The 20,612-nt window shown below is 44.8% G+C and overlaps 1 protein-coding gene across 7 annotated transcripts in view; it reads left to right on the forward strand.

The window, feature by feature from the left end:
- Window positions 1–20,612, forward strand: part of FAM168A (family with sequence similarity 168 member A) — a 335,671-nt gene that overhangs the window by 42,872 nt on the left and 272,187 nt on the right. Inside the window, exon 1 of one of the 7 annotated variants that reach the window (XM_059722454.1) lies at window positions 7,023–7,196. The exons of 5 other annotated variants lie outside the window; for them this stretch is intronic. In XM_059722454.1, coding sequence (XP_059578437.1) covers window positions 7,194–7,196 — 3 coding nt within the window. In that variant the 5' untranslated portion in view covers window positions 7,023–7,193. Of the gene's footprint in view, window positions 1–7,022; window positions 7,197–11,648; window positions 11,704–20,612 lie in introns of those variants that run through there. One more of the 7 variants, XM_019488506.2, reaches the window with a different exon arrangement.

Here is a 20,612-nt window from a genome sequence, read left to right on the forward strand (position 1 = left end):
CCCCTGCTTCTCCACTGCCAAATGTCTGGACCTGTCAGGAGCCCTGCAGGCCAAGTGACTGCGTTGAGGCTAGATATGGCCTGTGGGCTGGAGGATGAGTACCCCTGCTCTACCACAGTGATTCTCAACCAGGGCGATGTAGCACCCTGGGGTGTCATAAGATCCCCTTTAGGGTGCCAGGCAATACTAGCACTGCTTGGTGTGCAAACACCTATGCAATTCCCAAAACAAACTACGAGATTTCAAATAGGAATCCACAGTGTTAAAATCATTCTGATGTTGTAGGTGTTCTGAGTTCTTTGCAGCACGAGATCTGTTCTGTTATTTTTCTGTAGTCAAAAAATGAGCGAAAACTAAGACCTGGTACTTTATAAGGGTCCTTGAGTCTAAAAGGGTTGAGAGCCACTGCCCTATAGTGTGCTGCAGGTGAAAGCAGAGGAGATGAGGGCACTGTCAATTAATTGCCTTTGCAGTGGGAGAGAATTCATTGCTTAATATATATGCTGAGAAGATCTAGGAAACAGGCCCATGGCGTACACTGTAGAGGAACGCAAAACCCCTCAAGTCCTTGCCATCCTGACCTAGGGACATGGAGGGGAATTCCTTCCTAACCCCAAATTTGACCGCAAGTCCAAGGAACTAACATGACTTCCAGTTCCCAGGCTGAGTTTGCCAGTGAGGAGAAAACCATCATCAGACGTGTAAACTGATCCTTTTTTTAGATCATTCAAAAACGCTTTTTCAAGTCTTTGCTTAAGGTAAAGAGTAGGGAGAGGCTTCCTGTAGAGGAGGTTGAAGAATGAAAATGAGTAGGCTGTCTAGGCCTTTTGGAGAAAACCTGTCTGCGATGCAAATTTTGAGTCTTGTTGAAAAAAGCCCTCGATGAATCAAGATTTCTGCTCTGACAAGGTTTGTCGGTATGGGAGGTCAAATAACAAATCCATGGGGGGTGGGGTTTATGGCACCAGTCCCATTCAGCAAAATCTACAGAAGGGAAAAAACCTGTGATTGTCTGGAAGGGCACGAAACCTTATTCCCCAGGAGTTCATTCAGCTTTTAAAGGAACCTTCTCGGAAATGGAAGTACTTAAGTGTCTGGGCCCTCACCACAATCCTATCCAATTGTATCTCAAGCTTGCAAAGCACATTTCTTCATGCCAGAAAAGGCAAAACATCTTAATTAGTTACCCACGGTTTGGATGGCTGCATTGTGGTAGCTGAGATGTTTCCCTTTCTGAACTTCTTGCTTTGTTTGAAAGGCTATGCCCTTTGTGTCTCAGCGAGGCCAGGAAAAGACAATCTGTTTCTCAAGCACAAGTGACCCATTTGCTTTGGCATTTTTGCCACTGTTGATCAGTGGGCTGCAGCTTTTATAGCATTCCTTACTCTTTAGTCAGAGGGTGGAGGGGAAAAATGGAAAAGCTTCTTGCTGGAATTTTACAACCCCACCATTTGGGCACATGCTGTTGGGTCTTTGTGCCACATCTTAAATCGTCTTTCCAACACTTACCGTCCTGGAGACTGATCAGTGCTGCTCATTATCAGTTGCACCCCTGTTTTACTCCAAGGCCTCCACTCCCCTCATTCGTCGATTTCTGCTTGACTTTAACTTAGTAATCTGTCCTGAGTGACCAAGATAGGGCAGCACAGATGTTGGCGGTAATCATGTACTGCCTTTCTTCCATGGTAGGGCTTTGCCTGTTTATAAGGCAGACCTTCGGCATTGTAGCATTAGGGGTCTGCTGTGTTCAGTGTGGGACTGGTTGCCCTGCCTCTCCCAGGGGTGGACGTGGGACTTGATTTGCTTGCTCTGTTTTGCTTAATATTTGCAGAAATGTGTGTGCAAGGTTCTGAATGAGAATCAACATCTCTCCATTGGTTAACAGTGGAATAGAGCTGAAATTCCCCCAGAAATCGTGAAACCACGCACCGGGGAAACGATAGCCTCTGACTCCTGGTAGCTGTCTGTGTCCTCCTTCAAAACAAAATCTGAAACTGCTCATTCAGTACCTTATTACTAGCTCTTCTTTGTATTTTGTGCTTATAAATTAAATTTGGGCTAACTGTAATAATCTGAGCATGGCATAATAATAGATAAGCACTCTCGTGCAAGGTAATTTATTTCCCTGAAATGGCTCTGTATAATTGGATCCCTACATGTTGGCAATCACCCTGTTTTAATTATTTCCATTAGCAAACATTTGTGGTGTTTAGCATTTTCCCTTTTCAGATTAAAAAAAAAATAGATTTTGGGGCTATCATCTTTAACATCTTGCAGAGAGATCTCAAAGGGTGATATTTCAGTAACCTGTAATATTCTTGGCAGTATTTACCTTCTGGCTAAATTCAATATGAACAAAATGGACAAGGGCAAATACCTTCACCTATTCAGGTCATTTTTTTTCATAAGAAAAATAAAACATAGAGGTGGAAAAGGCCTGTTAGATTATCTTGTCCAATTTTGGCGTTCTTCACAGCAGCTGGGCAGAATTCTACTTGTCCAGGGTGAGAGAAAGATCATTCACTTCTTTATTACTTTTGTGCTTGTGGAAAAGAATGCATGAACTTCTATGGGAGCTAGCAGGTTTTATTGACCCATTCCACCAGGAAGATCTTTAATCCCTATTGCTTTGTCTGGTCTTTTTTTCATTACTTGTGAATAAAATCCCACCGTTAGAACTGTTCAACCTAAATTCTTAATTTTGCTCCATTATTTCTAGTTTTTCAAAAGCCTCTCCACATTTTGGAATAGTCCCTCAGACTACCTTTAACAGTTTGTTTTTGACCTTGGTATTCACCCCCTTCAAATACTTACAAAATTCAACTTGCAGTATTCTTCTTGTATATTGGGAAATGCTTGTCCTTAAAATTCAAAGAACTTTAATCTCTTCAGAGGCAACCCAGGTCCTTGTGTCCTGGCAAAAGAGCCAAAAAGAGGGTGAATGGGTATAAGTGTAATATTTTTAATAACTTTTAAAAATGAGAAAAGACCTAGGCAGGGGTGAGCAAAATGCGGCCCCACTAGGTCATTCTATCTGGCCCGTAGGGCCCCTAAAAATTTTAGAAAATTAATATTTATCTGCCCCTGGCTGCCTATCATGTGGCCCTCGATGGCTTGCCAAAACTCAGTAAGTGGCCCTCCGCCCGAAATAATTGGCCACCCCGAACTAGAGTAAATGGGTAGAGTTTCTGGGTATGGTGCTGTTCGGGTTCGAGATAAATAATAGCAGAATTTCAATAACAAAGAAAATGTAACAAGGAAACAAGCAATCAGGATTCATAGTAGAGATGATATCTTTCATTAGACCAACAAGATTTGCGCAAAAAGATTTCAAAATTTTCTTTGCAAAAATCTTGTTGTTCCAATAAAAGATATCATCTCTACTATGAGTCCTGATTGCTTTTTTCCTTTAGACCAATATGGCTAAGACCTGGATACTTGACACAAGGAAACAAGGAATTATTTTACCTCCATGCTTGTTGTCAGCCAGGTAGAGGGTGAGAGAAGATTTTTTTCTGAACTTTGTTAGCCTTGAACCACCACCACAGCTGTTGGAGCAGTAAACAAATCCCGAAATGATTTAAGGCTTATATTTAATTGGAAATACTTTGTATATAATAACTACCAGCAGTCCTCAAACTTAGGACACAACTGGTTCCTGAAAAACCGTGTCTTAAATCGAAACGTTGTAACTTGGAACTGGTTTTCCTATAGGAAACAGTGTTATGAATGGGGGATTGGTTCCTGAACCACGGCCTGATACCCTATTTTCACCAAAAATAACCCAGAATTTTGTACTCAATCAATTATAGATGAGTAATAAAGCTACGTTAATGTATTTATATTGTAAATAGCAATCATATTGATTTGGAAAGACTTCTTTGAGGTGACTTAACTGGATTTTTGAAGGGTTCTTGACTGGAGTCTTCTCAGGAGTCTCGGCTGCAGGTTTTTCTGGAGTCTTGTCTACTTTCTTAAGGAAAGTGTCCAAGGATTTTTGGATAGATGTTCTCCAGGGAGATGGGCGATGCAGCGAACTTGTTTGCTGGTGGGGTGTAGTGTCAGATCAAGTGTTGGAAAGTTGAGACTGATGTCAGAAAGTTGAAACAGGGTGTCAGTTTATAAACGTTGTAAGTGCAAAATGTGGTAACTTGAAATGCTGTAAGTCGAGGACTGCCTGTATACTCTTTGGCTTATCTATCATTCTACCATTATTCGACATTGGCCATTCAGATGGCCCATATTTCTAGGTAATGATAGTTTGTTAATTGTTTATCTTCCCATCCTTGAAAGAGAAACTAATGAAATTGGCCATACATATCATTTTTATTCTTCACACCAGCCTGGGTTGTAGTTATAGACTCACTTCTTTCAGTGACTCCAAATGCTTCTCTATCATTGGAAATGGTGGCAGCTCCATTGTTTGACATATGGCATTAGACTGGTGTGACACACTAAAGAGGATCCTATACCTGAACAATAGTGGACTGGGTGCTCAGATCTTTTTAGTTTCTTTAACCAGTATGATTTTATTGAGTGATCTAGCCATAGAACAAGTCCCCTGTTTTGTGTGTGGAGTAAAGGAGTATTGGAGATGGCTGAGAGGAGTAGTTTCCTTGAAGGTTAGGTAAGGTACTCTACAAAGGGAAAAATTCTTAGTTGAATTTGAATATGCAGAATAAAGTCTGAAACAAGAGAGAGGTTCTTTTTTTAAATTGGTTGTAATTCTTAATGCTTTCGTATATAAAGTATTCTAGTATTATCAGTGGTCATTTCTTTCGTGTTGGCTTGAAATGAATGAGTTAAGCTTTGAGTTAAATAACAAGAGCTTACCTGTCTTTTTTTAACCCAAATTTATAATTTTAGACAAAATGATTTAAAATGGGGGGCAACCTTTTTTGGCAGGTGCGCCAGAAATTATCCCTACTCTCTCCCCAAGTGCCACTCTGATCTCCTTTCCCTGCCCGGCCTGCTGTTCTGCTTCCTGCCTTATGCTCCCTGCCTGCTCTGCTGCTCTGCTTTCTGCTCCCTGCTGTCTTTACAACTGTATTGCTTGTCCCCTCCCTGATCTGCCTCATGCTACACCCATGCCACTTGTGGCATTGAAGCTACAGGTTGGCCCTCCCTAGTCTAAAAGACTCCATATCAAAGGATGTGCTTGCAAACACACGTACGCATACATGTACACACACACATATTACATTTCATAGATTTCATAGGTGTTAGGGCTAGAAGGGACCTCGGGAGATCATAGAGTCCAGCCCCCCTGCCAGAGGCAGGAAGTCTGCAGAGATCAGATGCTCCCAGCAAGATAAGCATCCAAATTCCTTTTGAATGAGTCCAGAGTAGTCTGTTCCAGACCTTGGACACTCGGACTGTAAAGTTTTTCCTTCTATTGAGTCTGAATCGGCCTTCTAGAAGTTTGTGGCTGTTAGACCTAGTTATCCCTTGGGGAGCCCTGGTGAACAACTGTTCTCCCAGGTCCTGATGCACCCTCCCTTATATACTTACAGGCAGCCACCAAATCCCCCCTGAGCCTTCTCTTCTCCAGGATGAAGAGTCCCATGTCCTTCAGCCTCTCCTCGTAAGGCTTGCTTTCTTGTCCTTTGATCATATGGGTGGCTCTCCTCTGGACTCTCTCTCAATAAAAGAATATAAACAGTCCCAAGCAGCAGCCCCTGTTATTTTCTTCTACCCATAATTTACTGACCAGTGCTGTAACCAATACCAGTAATCCCCACTCAACTTTCCTACGTGTCACCCACAGAATCATAGAAAATGAGGGTGGGAAGGGACCGCAGAAGGTCACATCTAGTCCAGCCTCCCGCTCAAACCAGAACCAGCCCCAACTACATCATCCCAGCCAAGGCTTGGCCTACCCTCAGCCTTAAAAACCTCCAAGGATGGAGAGTCCACAACCTCTTTGGGTAAACTGTTCTAGTGTTTTACTACCCTCCTAGTGAGAGTTTTTCCTAATAGCCAACTTCCTAGTGAGAGTTTTTCCTAATAGCCAACTTCAATATCCTCAGCTTTCCTTGCTGCAGCTTGAGCCCATTGCTCCTTGTCCTGTCACCTGGCCCACTGAGACCAGCCCAGCTCCATCTTCTTTGCAACCCCGCTGCAGGGAGCTGAAGGCTGCTATTCAATCCCCTCAGTCTTCTCTTCTGCAGACTAAATTAGCCCAGTTCCCTCAGCCTGTCCTCATCAGTCATGGGCTCCAGCCTCCAAACCATTTTCATTGCCGTCTGCTGGACTGTCTCTAACTTGTCCGCATCCTTGCCCCGCTCTCATCCGACTGGCCACGTGTCCTATATCTACTCAAACTCCTGGGCTTTTCAGCACCCAGGTGTGTTCACTGTTCAAAATAAAGTGTGGTCACGTGGCCGACTGCAACGGGAAGGCCTGTACTTAGCAGCAGTCCTGTCACAGGGGTGGTTGGTTTTCATATGATCTGAACGGTCAGGCTTATTGCATGCTTTCTCTTTTTTCTCCGGTGGATGTCAGGTATATGTCTGTAAGCGATACCATGTTCAGGCTTGCAACAAGTTAATTCCTTTTGCAAAAAGCACTGAAGTTACACTGCTCTTTTGCCAGTTTGGCACAGGAAATCTGCTGGGATCTCAAGTGTAATGCTCTGTCAGTGAAGTCTCCTGTCCTTTTTTTAGATTCAGCATGCCATTCTGATGGGTAAAACAGCTTTTTTTTTAATTATTTAAATGAGCTACTTGGTTGCATGGAGTTACTAATTTGATATGGGTTTGGTACGTTTCTGTACACGTGGGAGTAAAAGGACTCTTTTGCCAATTCGAAGCTGGTGGCTTCTCTCTTTCCTCACGTGATTTATGGATTGGAGTGACCTGGAGGATCTCCAGCACTTTGCTCCTGTCCAGCTGGTGCATCTGCCTTCCTCCTAGCTCTTCATTTCTTATTTTTAAGTCCCTTTTTGCTCTCCACAGCAGCTGTTACAATCAGCTTATGCACTGGGCACCTCTCCTCTTGTCCGCCAGGTTTGGAGCCAGGCTACAGAAAGAAGATTGATACACATGTTCTGGATTCTCCCCATTATTTTTTTTCCTGCCTCCTTTCAAAAGGCAGCAAGAGCTCTGGATCTGGAAACGGATAACACTCAAGAGGATCAGCCCCCCAAAGGATAAGGCTTCAGAGAGTTCCCTGGGCTCTAGAAACTGTATGAAATGGTGAGTAAAATCCTTTGCATCATAAGCAGGCACGGTTCTTTGGGTAGATGTGATATCAAAGATCCTGGCCTGCCTGTGTCCTTAGAGCGACACGGCAACAACCAAAACCCAGTTTGCATCATAAGAGTGCTCGCTACATGCCTAGACCAGGAGCTGTCACATAAAGGAAGCAAGGTAGCAGCGCAGAAAGAAATCACGATCCTTTTTGCTATATTTCAGCACTGGTGAGGTCACATCTGGAGTCCCGTGTCCAGGTTTGAGCCACCCACTGCAGAAAGCATGTGGGCACATTGGAGAGAGTTCAGTGGAGGGCAATAAAAATGGTTTGAGAACATGATTTGTGAGGAGAGGCTGGGGGAACTGGGTTTATCAAGTCCGGAGAAGAGCAGATTGAGTGGGGATTTGATAGCAGCCTTCAACTCCCTGCAGTGGGGTTGCAAAGAGGATGGAGCTGGACTGTTCTCAGTGGGGGCAGATGTCAGGACGAGGAGCAATGGGCTCAAGTTGCGGCAGGGGAAGCTGAGGTTAGATATTCGGAAAAACTTTCTCACTAGGAGGGTAGTAAAACACTGGAACAGGTTACCCAAAGAGGTTGCAGACTCTCCATCCTTGGAGGTTTTGAAGACTTGGCTAGACAAAGCCTTGGCTGGGATGATGTAGTTGGGGCCGGTCCTGCTTTGAGCAGGGGTTGGACTACGTGTGACCTCTAGGTGTCCCTTCCACCCCTCATTTTCTATGATTCTGTGCTTTTCTAGGTGAAACACATTTTTCCCCTTCATGTGAGACACTGCGTCATGTTATTGAGTCCTTGGGCTCTGCCTACAAGGCCAGCTTTTCTTGTCCATGTACCTAGATCTTCTCACAGGCACCATTATACTCTCCTCCTGTTAAAATAAAGCTTTGACATTATCCTCCTTCAGGTCCCTCTTTAAAACTCATCTTTCCTGTAATGGTCTGTATCCACTTGTTTCTCAGAGACGAGGAAGAGCATTTTGTGCCTGAAACCTGGTCTAACATCTCACCCAACTATCTAGTTAGTCCAGTAAAAATATTACCAAACAACTCTTGCTTCTGTAAAACACATGGTGAGGCGGCTGTTCATTTTGTGAATTGTTACTATTGTATTGTTTCTTTGCTCTCCTTTTCTCTCTCTAAATGAGTTCATTTTGTGGGTGTTTTGTGTCTTGGCGTATGCTAAGTCTGGGAAATCTTTGGAGCCATAATGTGCAATGGGGCCCTGATCCAGTATAAATAATAGATGGCTGCATTCTGGGAGCACTAATCCCCACTAAGAATGTCACTGTCCAGCAGCTCGTGTGCTGTAAGAATTGTTAGACAGGAACCACTCACCAGAATGAGCTCCCACGTTCAAAGTATAAAGGACAGAGCCACTTGAACATCAGTAGAGCCCACTTCACAGAGTAACCTCTCCCTTTCTGTCCTCACAATCCTTCCTTGTGCTCAAAGGGAATTCAGAAAACACTCCTAGGTGAGGGGTCTGAGAATAGAAATGTATAAGCCCATTGGACAGTAAAAAATCTGGACTCAATACAGACAGCCACTTTATGGCTCATTACAACCTAACAAATGCTGTTGTTAATCTCCCTTCACATCACAGGTAATAACTTCCCTTTGTCTTCTCAAATGGTCTCACTCTTCCACTAACTAGATTGCCTGTGCTTATGCACCTTTTTGTCCTAGAACAGCTCCTGATAACACCTCTTCACGTCTAGTTCACAGCCTCCTCCATCCCTCCAAGTAGACTTTGCAATTAAATGGAGTCTTTTCTCTGCTGTTGAGTTCAGTCTGTCTGCCTCTTTTTTTTTTTACACCTGAGGAAGGGCACTTGATGCCTAAAAGCTTGTCCAACAGCTCTCCCAACTATACAGTTGGTCCAATAGATGTTATTACAAAACATCCTTGCCTCTGGACTTTTGGCAGTGATGATGCTAACTGAATATCCTGGTCTGAAAGTGTATTTAAAGTAAGTGTTAACGAAGGAGAAATTCAGAGTTTCAGTTGCTCCGGCCTATTGATCTTGAGAGTCACCAACCAGGTGTGGCTGAAGACCAAGAAGTCTGCTTTGATGCATCTGTCCTGTAGGGTTATTGCAATTTAAGGCCACTGTATAGTCTTTAGAATTGAGTTTCTTCCTTTCTTTAGTGTTTTTAATGATGGGTAGAGCTGGATGTGATTCAAGACTTGATGTTTTGTATGAACCAGCTCATTTTCATCTTGAGTTAAAACTGAACTAAACAGAAGCTTTGTAAAATTCCACCCGTGCTTCTCCAACAAACATAGTGGGTTCCTTTCCCAACCACATCCATTGCATTTGCTTATGATTGTGTTTACAGGGCTCACTTTTCACTCTGCTTATGAAAGAATTGCTGTTCCTGTGCTTCAGTAGTTTACTGGCTGAGAGTGTAATTAAAATGTTTGTTTGAAAAGCATTTAATTAGAATTCTTTCTGTAGGCAAACTCTGAGATTCAGTGGTGATATTTCATCTATCACCTGGCATTGGAGCATCCAGAAATCATTTGCAGAGATGAGCAATTGTTGTCCCCATTTTTCGCATGATGAACTGAGTCAGAGAGAGGGCAAGTTTCAGCGATCAGTGAATGAGTTGGGGTTGAACCCAGCTCTCATAGGGCACTAGCAGACATGCAGCCCTTTCTCTAACTTGTGGCGCTTTACAAGAAGCACCATGAGTCACACACCCCCCACCCGTGACCCAACAGACATTTGCCTATTGGTTCAGGGTAGGAGAAACGGGATCGAGCTGCACTTCGGAGCTGATGGAGCTCAAGGAGCCTACCTGTAGCCTCTCTCTCCTAGGCCAGCTTGCTTCCTGTCTGTCCCAGCTCCAATGTTGTGTGCAGGAAGGGAGGGGAAGCAAGCTGCGAGCTGGGGTTTGCCCAGCCTGAGCTGGAGGGGCTTGTTGGGGCGGGGGCACAAGGGAGTCCAATCAACCCCTGCTTCCAGCTCAGGCCAGGCAAGCCCCAGCCTGCAGCTTGCTCCCCTTCCCCTCTCTCCCTTCCCTTTCTTCATACAGCATGGGAGGGGGCAGGTTGGGCTGCATAAGCCAAGCCCCGATCTCCCCACAAATTGACCCCAGGGAACAGAAGTTCCCTAAGGCGTTTTGAGCGCCTTCATCTGACCCCCCATTTGATGATCATTAATTTGTCACCTTATTGGCCACTTTTAAAGCACTCTGCACCCATGCACGTGTGTTGCAGCATGGCCGTAGAGCACTTTCAGGGGGCCGATGGAGCGACAAATGTAACTTCTGGTTGCGCCCTTAGTTCTGTTCCTTTGCTTTAACCTTCCTGTAAGTATTATTTCTATGGACAATAACCAAGGGGACAGCATTTAGAACTTACCTAACTTAGAAAGCCCAGAAAATAGCTCTAATAACCTTCTCTTTTTTTTAAAACTATTTTTAATAATACAGATAGAGATACTATATATCTAACTATAATAATATAGAAGGGGACAAAGTTTGAAACCTAATTTTAAAGCATAGAAAGAAAAGCTCTAAGTGATGCTGTTGAACAGGTGAATGCTACAGCTGGTGTTAAAAGCTTAAAAAATAAAGCCTCACCAAGTGTCCCAGGAAGGCTTTTCCAATTCTGCATGGAAGGCTATCATAAATTTTTCTTGTAACCCCTGTTGCAAGCCAAGGAGACTTGGAAAGTGAACTTTTCTTTATCGGCAGAGCGAAGGTATTACCAGGGCAACGTCCTCCTGGTATTACCCTGATCTCAAAAGTTTATTTTAATTGTGATCACTATAGAAATGTGAATTTGAGTTAGGAGAGTTACAGTAAGCAGGCGTCAACAAAAGCCTGTTTTCCTTTATGTGTGTATGAAACACAGAATATTACATGCATTGATGCACTCTCAAGCTGGTGGGGTTTTTTTAGCATCAGATAAACTGATGTGAGCAAAAATATACAGTATTGATTTTTTTTTCTGTGGTTTTTGAAAGGCTGTTAATGCAGCAAGTACCCAAGAGCACTCGTATGTCTGTCTGCACAGTAATCTCTAATAAATTGACTTTTTTAAAACCATTTTTAGTGTGTAGTTTCAGTGACTTGATTTGTGGAAGAGATGATATCTCATGGCATGTAATTACTCATTTTTGGGTTGTATAAAAGGTTGGAGGATGAATTCTTATGCATTATCTGTAACACTCAGCACCCCCCCCCCCCCCCCCCCATCACTCTCACAAGTTTTGCTGTATGCCTTCCTCCTTCTTGTTGGCTATTGTCGGGGCACACCTCGCTGCCCCCCTCCTAGAGAGGGGAAAACTGCTGGGGAAAAGCCCTAGCAGCCATAATGAGTACAGCTGTGGGTTGCCAGGGCGACTAATAAGAGTCAGCTGCCTGCAGGGGCAGGGCCTGGCTCCTATAAAGCCAGGAGTCAAGGCCAGGCTGGCAGTTCTCTGCCAGCAGCCAGAGAGGCAGGAGCTCCTGGAGTTAGGACGCAGAGAGAAGCCTAATAGCAAGTACCGTGGTTACATTGAGCAATGTTGTTATAGCCAGGGGGCTCTAGTTTGTTTGTGTTGTTGTGTATTACACCGGAGGTTTGGGTGAGGCTGTAGGGGTTGGAGGAGGCCTCATAGGGACCCCAGAGGGGTGGGGCCCCAGCACCTGAGGAGGGCACAGTGTCCTTGTAGAGGGGCCCTAGCGCCAGTAACGACGCAACTTGCCGGGTGCGTAGACCCCAGCCCCAGAGAGGGGCACTTTGAAGAGCCCAGTATGGGCATGGTGAGCCCCAGACAGGGGGCAGTGTGTTAAGGAGCCCGGGAGGGGCGCAGTAGACCCGGTAACAGGCCTGCACTGCAGGAAGACCCAGGGCAGGGGCAGGGTGCTGCGGTGGACCCAGGAAAAGGGGTTAGCAGCACAGTGCCCCAGAGAAGGGCAGTGCTGCGGTGGTCCCCAGGAAAAGGGGATAGCAGCACAGTGCGCCCGGCAAACAAGAGGTAGGCAGTGCGGTGGGCCTAAAAGGCCGGTGGCTTGCAAGGAAGTCCCAGAGTGGACAGGATTCCCAAGGAGGGACGTTATTTTAGAGGGAGAGCCCGGAGTGGGCACACCGAGAACCCCGAGAGGGGTGACACGTTAAAGAAGGCCCGAGAGTGAACAGGCAACTATATGGGGAAGGCCCGAGAGAGTGGGCATATATATGTTTATGGTGACAGACCAACGTCTAGTACATCTGCGAGGCTTGGGGTGTGGTATCAGGGGTGGTTGGAGCCACGCGTAGCCCATAAGGCTAGGGTGTCAGAATAACACCCATTGTACGGGGAGACCACGAAAGTCCGGGAGAACCACGGGGACAGAGGTCCTGACACGCCGTGCTCAAGGCGGCATAAGGCAGCCTCCCTATATACTGAACATCAAAGTCGTGGCGGGCGAGAATAAGAGGGTGCTCCTGGGCTGGCTTTGACACGGTACGAGGGACCTTGAGAAGATCACAGTCTTCCTGGGGGCCCCGCCGTGACAGCTATGGAAGATTGAGAGACAAATTTCTTATTTTGGGAAACAAAATATATACAGCAGACCCATATAGCCTTTAGTCCTGATTCAGGATATTACCATAAAAGCAGCAATTTACATTCCAGAGGCTTGGTTTTTTTTCCCCCCCTATGGTTACTAAACAGTATAGCAGTTTAATGTTCATAGTATACAGTGTCCTTTTTGTTTGCTTAGATTTCCCTGAAATGTAGTTAGTGTTCATATTCTCGGTACATTATTTTTCTCTGTCTTTTTCTGCTGGTATCTGTTGTTAGTAAGTTTTCAGCTCCATATCTCAAAACCTTGGGTTTTTTTTCTCATGCATGCCAGGTTTCTCATGATAGCTCTGTACATTTTCACTCTAAACTGCCCCACCTAATAAGTTAAGCCAAGGAAGAAGTATAGGTCTAAAGGCAGATCTATAGATAGGTCTAAAGCAGTGGTTCTCCAACTTTATAGCCTCAAGGCACCTCTCCGCAAGTTTTCAGAGTTTAGCAGTACCCCATTTCAAAACCTAATATAAACATAGTATTGGTTGTAGCAGTGTCAGTCTAAGGACATAGGCAGACAAGTTTTTTTGGGTAAATCCAATATCTTTTATTAGACCAACTCAAATAGAAGCTAGAGACACCCATGAGAGACTGTGGACCTAAGTAGGGAAAAGCAGAAAGATGCAGGAGTGGCAACATCCTATGAATACAGTACATATGCATAGTAATAGTTGGTCTTATAGAAGAGATCAGATTTACCCGAACAACCTTGTCTGCCTATATAAACATGGTATGCATATTATAATATAAACAGTGTATCTTTAATGTGTGATTAATTACGTGCATTACTATATTATGATATAATATAAAATGTAATATAGTCAACCCTTTGGTCTGCTTCTCCTGGTGCCTGGCCCCATGTGCATTTGCTCCTGGTATGCCACCTGGACTCCCTATACATGAGTCCAGGGTACCACTGGGGACAGTTTCTGGCCTTAGTTATCCCAGGATGATCCCTGCTGAACTCCAACCCTGGGAGGAAAATGGACAGAGCCTGGGGACACCTGGCTGGCAGGAAAAAGACACAAGGCTGCATGCACGTGGCGCAGAGAAGTTGCTGAGGTGGGCAGAGGGGTAGGGGGGAACAGCAGAGCACATGAGGCTCATGAGTGGGGAGAAGGACTTCTTCCCCAGCCCCCATCTGTACCTGTGAGGGCAAGCACAGCCCTGCCACCATGGCTTCTTCTCCCGGCACTCACCTGCTGGGCACCAGGGCTGCCTGCCTCTGTGGCTCCTCCCCCGCAGCCCTGGGAGCATGCAAGAAGCTGGAGCACGAGCTGGGCTGAAAAGCACATCTCTGCATTTGTGTCTCCTCGCTCATCCATTTGCAGCAGAGCAAGCTGCTCGGTGCTGGAACATGGAAGTGGGCATCCCTGGTGCTCCTTGTCCGCGGGCACGGGGAGGCGGGAGTGGTACACTTATCTCATTGCACAGGGGTTGAGCACTGTGGCACCCCTGAAGGGGACTAATGATGCCCTGGTTGAGAATCTCTGGTCTAAAGACTTCAAGATTGCTTTGACAGCCAAGAGGGCATGGGCAGGGGATCTGAGAAGAGAGATCAGCGGTGGTTTGTTGTGCTGCTCTTCAGCGATGTCTTTTACCCTCTCTGCTGGGCTGGTGCCCACCCAGTGTTTCCTTGCATGCTTCCGGACAGCTTGGGCATCCCCTTCCACCTTATGCCATGAGGGATGCTGCTGTCACCGTCTCTCCTCATCCCTGTGTCTCCTGTTTCCTAGCAAAGTCCTCCAAAATCACTCTGGTGCTTCTTGTCCAAGTTGTCTGTCATCCTGGAGACAGGAGCAGTATCACAGCGTCAGCATTGCTGTCTCTAGAGAAGGAAGCACAGCACTCTGTGGAAAGGCAGAGTTGAGAGTTGCCATGAAAGCTGCAGTGGTCTGCAGAGTCCCAGAAGCTGTCTAATTCTGATGGGCTAAAAGTCTTAAAGAAAATAAATGCACATGAGTATAAAGGCCGTGGTCACAGCAAAATGCACGGGGGCTCTGCCCCTGCCCTTTGTGTATACTGCTACTTATGATACTGTGAAGCTGGTCTCAAGTTCCTCTTTTGTATTCCTGAATCCAGAATGAGCCAGGGCTCAGTGTACAGGATGCCAAGAGCACCTTTAGATCACAGGCACCCATTTTCAGATAAGCAGCTCGAGGAAATAGTCATCAAGGAGGTGATGGATTTGCATTATTTCAGGAAAAGAAGGAAAAAACAATATAGTTCCAGACTCAGAATTATTGGGACTTTAACTCCTGGATCCACAAGCAGACCTTCTGCTGTCTTAAATCTGGGTATTATGATATTACTTGGGACCATTTTTTTTCTTCTAGTTGAGGGGCAGTCACTAGCTTGCAAACATCAGTAAAGCTTTGCTGTCCCTGATCATCGCCACCCCTCGTAAGGCAGAATGATGAGGAGAAATATTTCTCCAGTGGCTGGGCCATTGCAGATGAGCGATGAGACTTCAAAATACTGTATTGTCCTAGATACGTTACACACCTGTGTATAAGATGCATTAGGCCCCCTCCAAAGATATACTGGTAATTGTTTCTTTATGTCTGTGGATAGAGTGGGGGGGTGGCAGGAAGAAGGAGGGCATGAGGATGTGAGCTGCTATGGGTCCTTCCTTTCTTTCCTGCTCCTCCTCAACCCTTCCATTGATGGCAACATAAGGCAAGGGTCCTGGCCTGCCCTGGGGCCACCTGACATGTGAAGGTGGATGTTGCCACCCCTGCTTTTCCCGACTTAGATCTGCAGTCTCTCCTGCTGTCTCTAGCCTCGTCTCCAAGGTACCAGTAATTTTTATTACCTAGTACTTTTCCTTCCACAGCTTCAGTGCATAAGACGCACCTTGTTTTAAGAGTTCCCTTCTGCATGTGGCAGGGGTAGGAGGAAGGACATACCTTCTGCACCAGAACATATAGTAGTCAGTGAGGATATCTGATAGCACTTATCCCTAATGTCCACATCCCCTGCTTTTTCTTACTGAGGTCAGCCATGACATAGGATATGGTGCAGCCCCAGGAGAACCAGTTTCCTGGGTACCCAAGTCAAAGAACGGACCTCCTGTCTCTCTCTTTGTCCCCCTCCCTCCAGCTGGTTCCTTCCAGCCCTCCGACCCTCCTCGATGTTGAGGGCTTTAGAGGAAGTCTCATTTTCCCCTTCTAAAATAGCGAGATGATGTGCAGAAAACTCTTTTCATCTGAAAAGGGCTTCTGTGGGAACTGTCATGTAAAATATTTAGACCTAAATAAAGTTGGAAATCCTGCTACCTATCAATGATTTTGTTGTGTGTGCGTTGGCCAAGTTACACAGACACGTTGGATCACATTGCCAAATGGGAAAGCTACCAGTTAGCAATATTAGGTTAGAAAAAGACCTGGTTTTCTTTTTTTGATGAAGGCTGTTCTGTTTGTTTTGGTCTAATATTGCTCCGAATAGCACGTTAAAATAAAAGGAAGTCTGGGGTTGTCCTCGTTTAACGTCTTCAGAATAGATATGCACTGGAATTAGTTGAAGACCAAAGACAAATTGTACCTTGTGTGTCCTTTTTTGCTCATATTTTCTATTTGGAATCAGATAATTTGCACATTTTTATCCTGCTGCTTTTGGCAGGTGCTGAATTGAATTTCTGGAGGTCTTCTCGTATCTTAATCAAGAAGAAGCATTAGTTGTGTGATTTTTGTCAGTTTTCCTCTCATTAAATTGCCTCCTCTTCTCCGTTGCCTGTTGCCTGTGCTCTTCTTTTATCTCCACGTGAGCCCCTCCTCTTCCCTGGATCCTCGCCTGTATTGTCGTCTTCGGCTAGCTGTGTTTTTTGTGTATTAGTAGCAATGCCTCTCTCTCTCCTTTCCCATTTAGATAGCTCTCTGTGCTGTAGCAGTTCACCTACATTCAGTGACATCTGCAGTGGAGGAAGTGCCATTGCATTTAGACTTCATTTTGCACTTGAGTTGCTTCACTGGGACATGGCTAAGTCGTGTGTGCTGGTAGAGGGGTTATTGTTCTCTTAAAATAGCCGTATGTCAGCAGGCATCCCCTCTAGAGTTTCCAGGATGATGGCAATAGTAATTTTGTATATGATTTTTTTCCCCCCTTTTTAATTTTCCACTTGGAATGTTGTATTAAAACATTATGGTTCGCATCTCTCTGAATTAAACCCAGCGCTCGCTGCGGAGGTGCCAAGTTTAAGTCCGTAGGGGAGGTGGTAAACAAAACACATTTCCTTTCTGCAGGCAGATCCTCTCTCCCTCTGGAGCGCAGGAAATCATTGCTGCTCAGAGCGTGCGGGGAGAGGGGGAAGAGTTGAACAGCATGGGGGACTTTTTGTTCCTGGTCATTTGGGGTTTTCAGCATTTACTGAAATGCTGATTTTTATTTTTTTTTATTTAATTTTTTATTTTATTTTATTTTATTTTTTTTACACCACTGCTCAGGAGGTAATGGCTTCCACGGGAGAGACCGGAACATTTGTATGCTGGGCTTTTTATTGTGATGGGCTTTTAGTAGGTCAAGGAAATGCACACGGGGGGCTTTTAAAGTGGGCTATGAAATCATTTTGCTTAGCTTTGTTTTATCACTTCTTAAATAAAGACTCTTTCCCCTCAGGTTGCAGCTTTCAAAGCAGTTGAAGCAGAAGCAGAACAATAATGGCAGCGTTTTTGCCAGCGCCAGCTAATTTCAGATATAGCATTAAGTATATTTAATCCACAGTTGCACAGAGGTGTTAGTTATGGCCATTTTTCCTCCTGGCTTGGTACTAATAATACAGAGACACTAGTGTTAAAAGAGGAGGAGAAGCAATTCATGCAAGTGGGGTATACTTTTTGTTTCAGTAGGTTGGCCATTGCTGCATCTGTCTGCAAAATCGTTGATAAAGGTCTCTCTCTCTAGACGGTCCAACAAGACTTTCTAGGGTCTCTACAGATGCTCTCTGCTGTCCAGAATAACTGTTTTCCTAAAAGCTGTTATTCCCTTTTTCTCGCACCCAGACAGGCTTCTGGATGCCCCTTAATACTTTTCTGGATAAAATGGTTGAAGTAGCAGCAACTGTCATAGAAAGGTCTGTCATGGCACTTGCACTTGTACTTTTTGGAGGTGAGCTCTGGATCATTCACAGAATGTATCCAGCTAAACCAGTCTGTAGGCAAGCGCTCGTGTGTTTCTGGCTGGATTTTCTGCTGGACCCAAGGCTGGTTTACCTAGTACCTCTTGCTTGGTTTAGCCAGACCACACTTCTCTTCTGACAGCTCCCTTTCATTTCTTCCACACAGTCTAGGAAGAGTCTTCTTTTATCTTGCCCTGTTTCTATCATGTGGGTTCAATGTTTGGCAGTCTCCTCCCCACCCCTACAAAAAAAACCCTTTCCGATTCTTTGCTTTCTTAAGGCAGTAGGGCACAAATGCTTCTGCTTTCTTCATTTCGCACTGGTTTCTACCTGTTGAATGTGTTAAATTGGTATCTTCTTAAGGCAGAGACATACTAACTGTTTGACATGCTATGGTAGGCATTGTACCCTGATCATCAACTTCTTGAGTCCTGCTGCCATGAGTATAGTTTTCTCTGGTGTTGGACACAATATGGCCCAGTCTGTAGACCTAGCAAGGTCTTCCATGGTGCACGATTCCTCCAGGACCAAGCAATTGAGGAGTTATTTCATGGCCTGTATTTTACCACCATCGCATGGATCTGAGTGGTTAGAGTTGTCATTTCACCTGCTGATTTTTGTGCAAAGGTTGTTTGAACATCTCTAAGTCAACCTGTCCTTCTCTGCACCAGCAGGGAGGCATTTGGCACATCTGTTTTTATGTCCTCATTGAGTGTGTTGATGCATCTATGCACCATTCCCACTCATGTGGCCATTGGCGATTTTTTTTTTTTTTTTTTTTTTTTTTTTTAAAGTACCTGTATTGTGGCCAGGGAACTTCTACCATGACTTCAGACAGTGAATGGCTGCCTTTAGGCTATAGGAAGGGATGTTGGGTGTCATCAGGTCATGATCATTCCATTTAGCTGGTGACCGCTCTCCTGGTATCTAGCAGGCACAGTCAGGCTGGGTAGTTTGAGACATCCTGTAATGTTGTGGCAGCTGTCATTTACCACAGGGCCCAGTTTTTTTGTATGAGCTGATCCTTCCCACATCACACATGCAAGGTTAGCCACCGGATAGCAAAGAGTGACTGCAGTGGTTCTTAGCTTTGTTGGGTTGCCTCCCCTTTTGGAGTCTGCAAGCTTTTTCAAGTCTGTTGCTCTGCAGCGCCTGTACACGACATGGGTTTTAATCCTCATTACATTAAATAGATTTATAAAATTTAAACTTGTTTATTTTTCAGCGTCGCATCAGTGTTTGCACACACAAGGTTTGCAAACGAATTAAACCTGGTCTCTGGCCAGCACTGCAGGAGAGCAGGACAGTCCAGCGCTGACCCCCTGGCCCGGGGCCCGCTACCCTGAGGCCCCCCGCCCCATGTCCTGTGCCCATGCCAGTGCCTCTGCTGCTGGGAGCTGGCAAACCACACAAGAAAAAAAAAGCGGAAGCAATTTGAAAGTGAAAGCCATTCGAAGAGGTGAACTACAAAAAAGTTGCAGCCATCTGGTGGACAAAGAAGCTCATTACACAATGAATCCATGGACATGATGCTTTAATTCCCAATGAGCCAAACTAAACTACGTCCAAGGAGTTTTAGTATAATGTGCCAGAAAGACTTTTAAAGTGTCTGGAAATCCCGCTTGTGCAAACAGTCACACAGTTGCACTGCGAGAAGGGGCAAAAAAATGTGGTGTGTACAGAGGCCCCTGGGCACTAACTTTGTCTTTTGTTTTTGCACATGCGTCCTGAAGGAGAGCACCCAGTCTAGTATCATTCCAAGGTGGACAGGAATCCAGCAATGGGCGAATAGTACTGTCTACAAGAAATGCAGGGTTGTTTTTTGGCCAGTCCCATCCCGTCTTTAAAGTGAAGGAGTCTAGAAAGAGTTCCATAACTCAAATGATTTCAGGCTTCTTTCTTCTTTTTATAAAAGCAAACGGTGGATAAAAACCTGCATATATATTTTTGGTGGGTCTCTAGAACTGGACATCGTGTAACATTTCATAGAGATGCAGTGCATTCCAAACGCTAATGTGATAACTGGTGGAACACAAAGGTCTTGAGTTGAAAGTCATAAGGGAAACCTCTACTTATATTTTTCCTGCAAAGTGAAATACAAATAACTCTTCTTGAGGGACTGGAGAAAAGGCTAAGGTCTATTTGAGAGAATAAAAGTGCAACATGCAGTCATAAATTGAAGACTTCCAACAGCATGTTGACTTGAAGCTTATGTCAGTGAAACATCAGAGCTTTGCAGACCATTTTTGTGCTCACGCTATAGCAGTTGCATTTAAAATAAATAAGGAACTTGTACTGTAGGGAACAACCCTGCACTGATGGGAAGGAAGGGTCAATTAGATGACTTAATAGGACTTTTTTTTCTCCTTCTCTATATTGAATCTATGATTCATATAAATTATGCCAAAGGGAGTTAGTTGTTATTGTATAGCAAAAAAATCTGCAAAACTAAGGGCAAAAATGTATTGCAATATATGAAGTAAAGTGTAGTTGTCTTATTATGACTCCTGAATGTATAAACTGGCACAGGGACATTCACACCTACCATGCATCAAGGCAGTCATGAGCTGAAACTGCTTCCATATCCTGGGAATAAAAGAATTTAGAAGCAAATAATAGCAGATTGTGCAGGGTGTGCAACAGAGATGAGCGAGAGAGCACAACATTTTGCAAGCTTAGGCAAATTGCTTGGGTGCAGATACCCAAAAAACTGTAGGACTTAGGGGCCTAATTTCTT

The sequence above is a fragment of the Alligator mississippiensis genome, chromosome 1 (genome assembly GCF_030867095.1).
Source record: "Alligator mississippiensis isolate rAllMis1 chromosome 1, rAllMis1, whole genome shotgun sequence".
Classification (NCBI taxonomy): domain Eukaryota; kingdom Metazoa; phylum Chordata; order Crocodylia; family Alligatoridae; genus Alligator; species Alligator mississippiensis.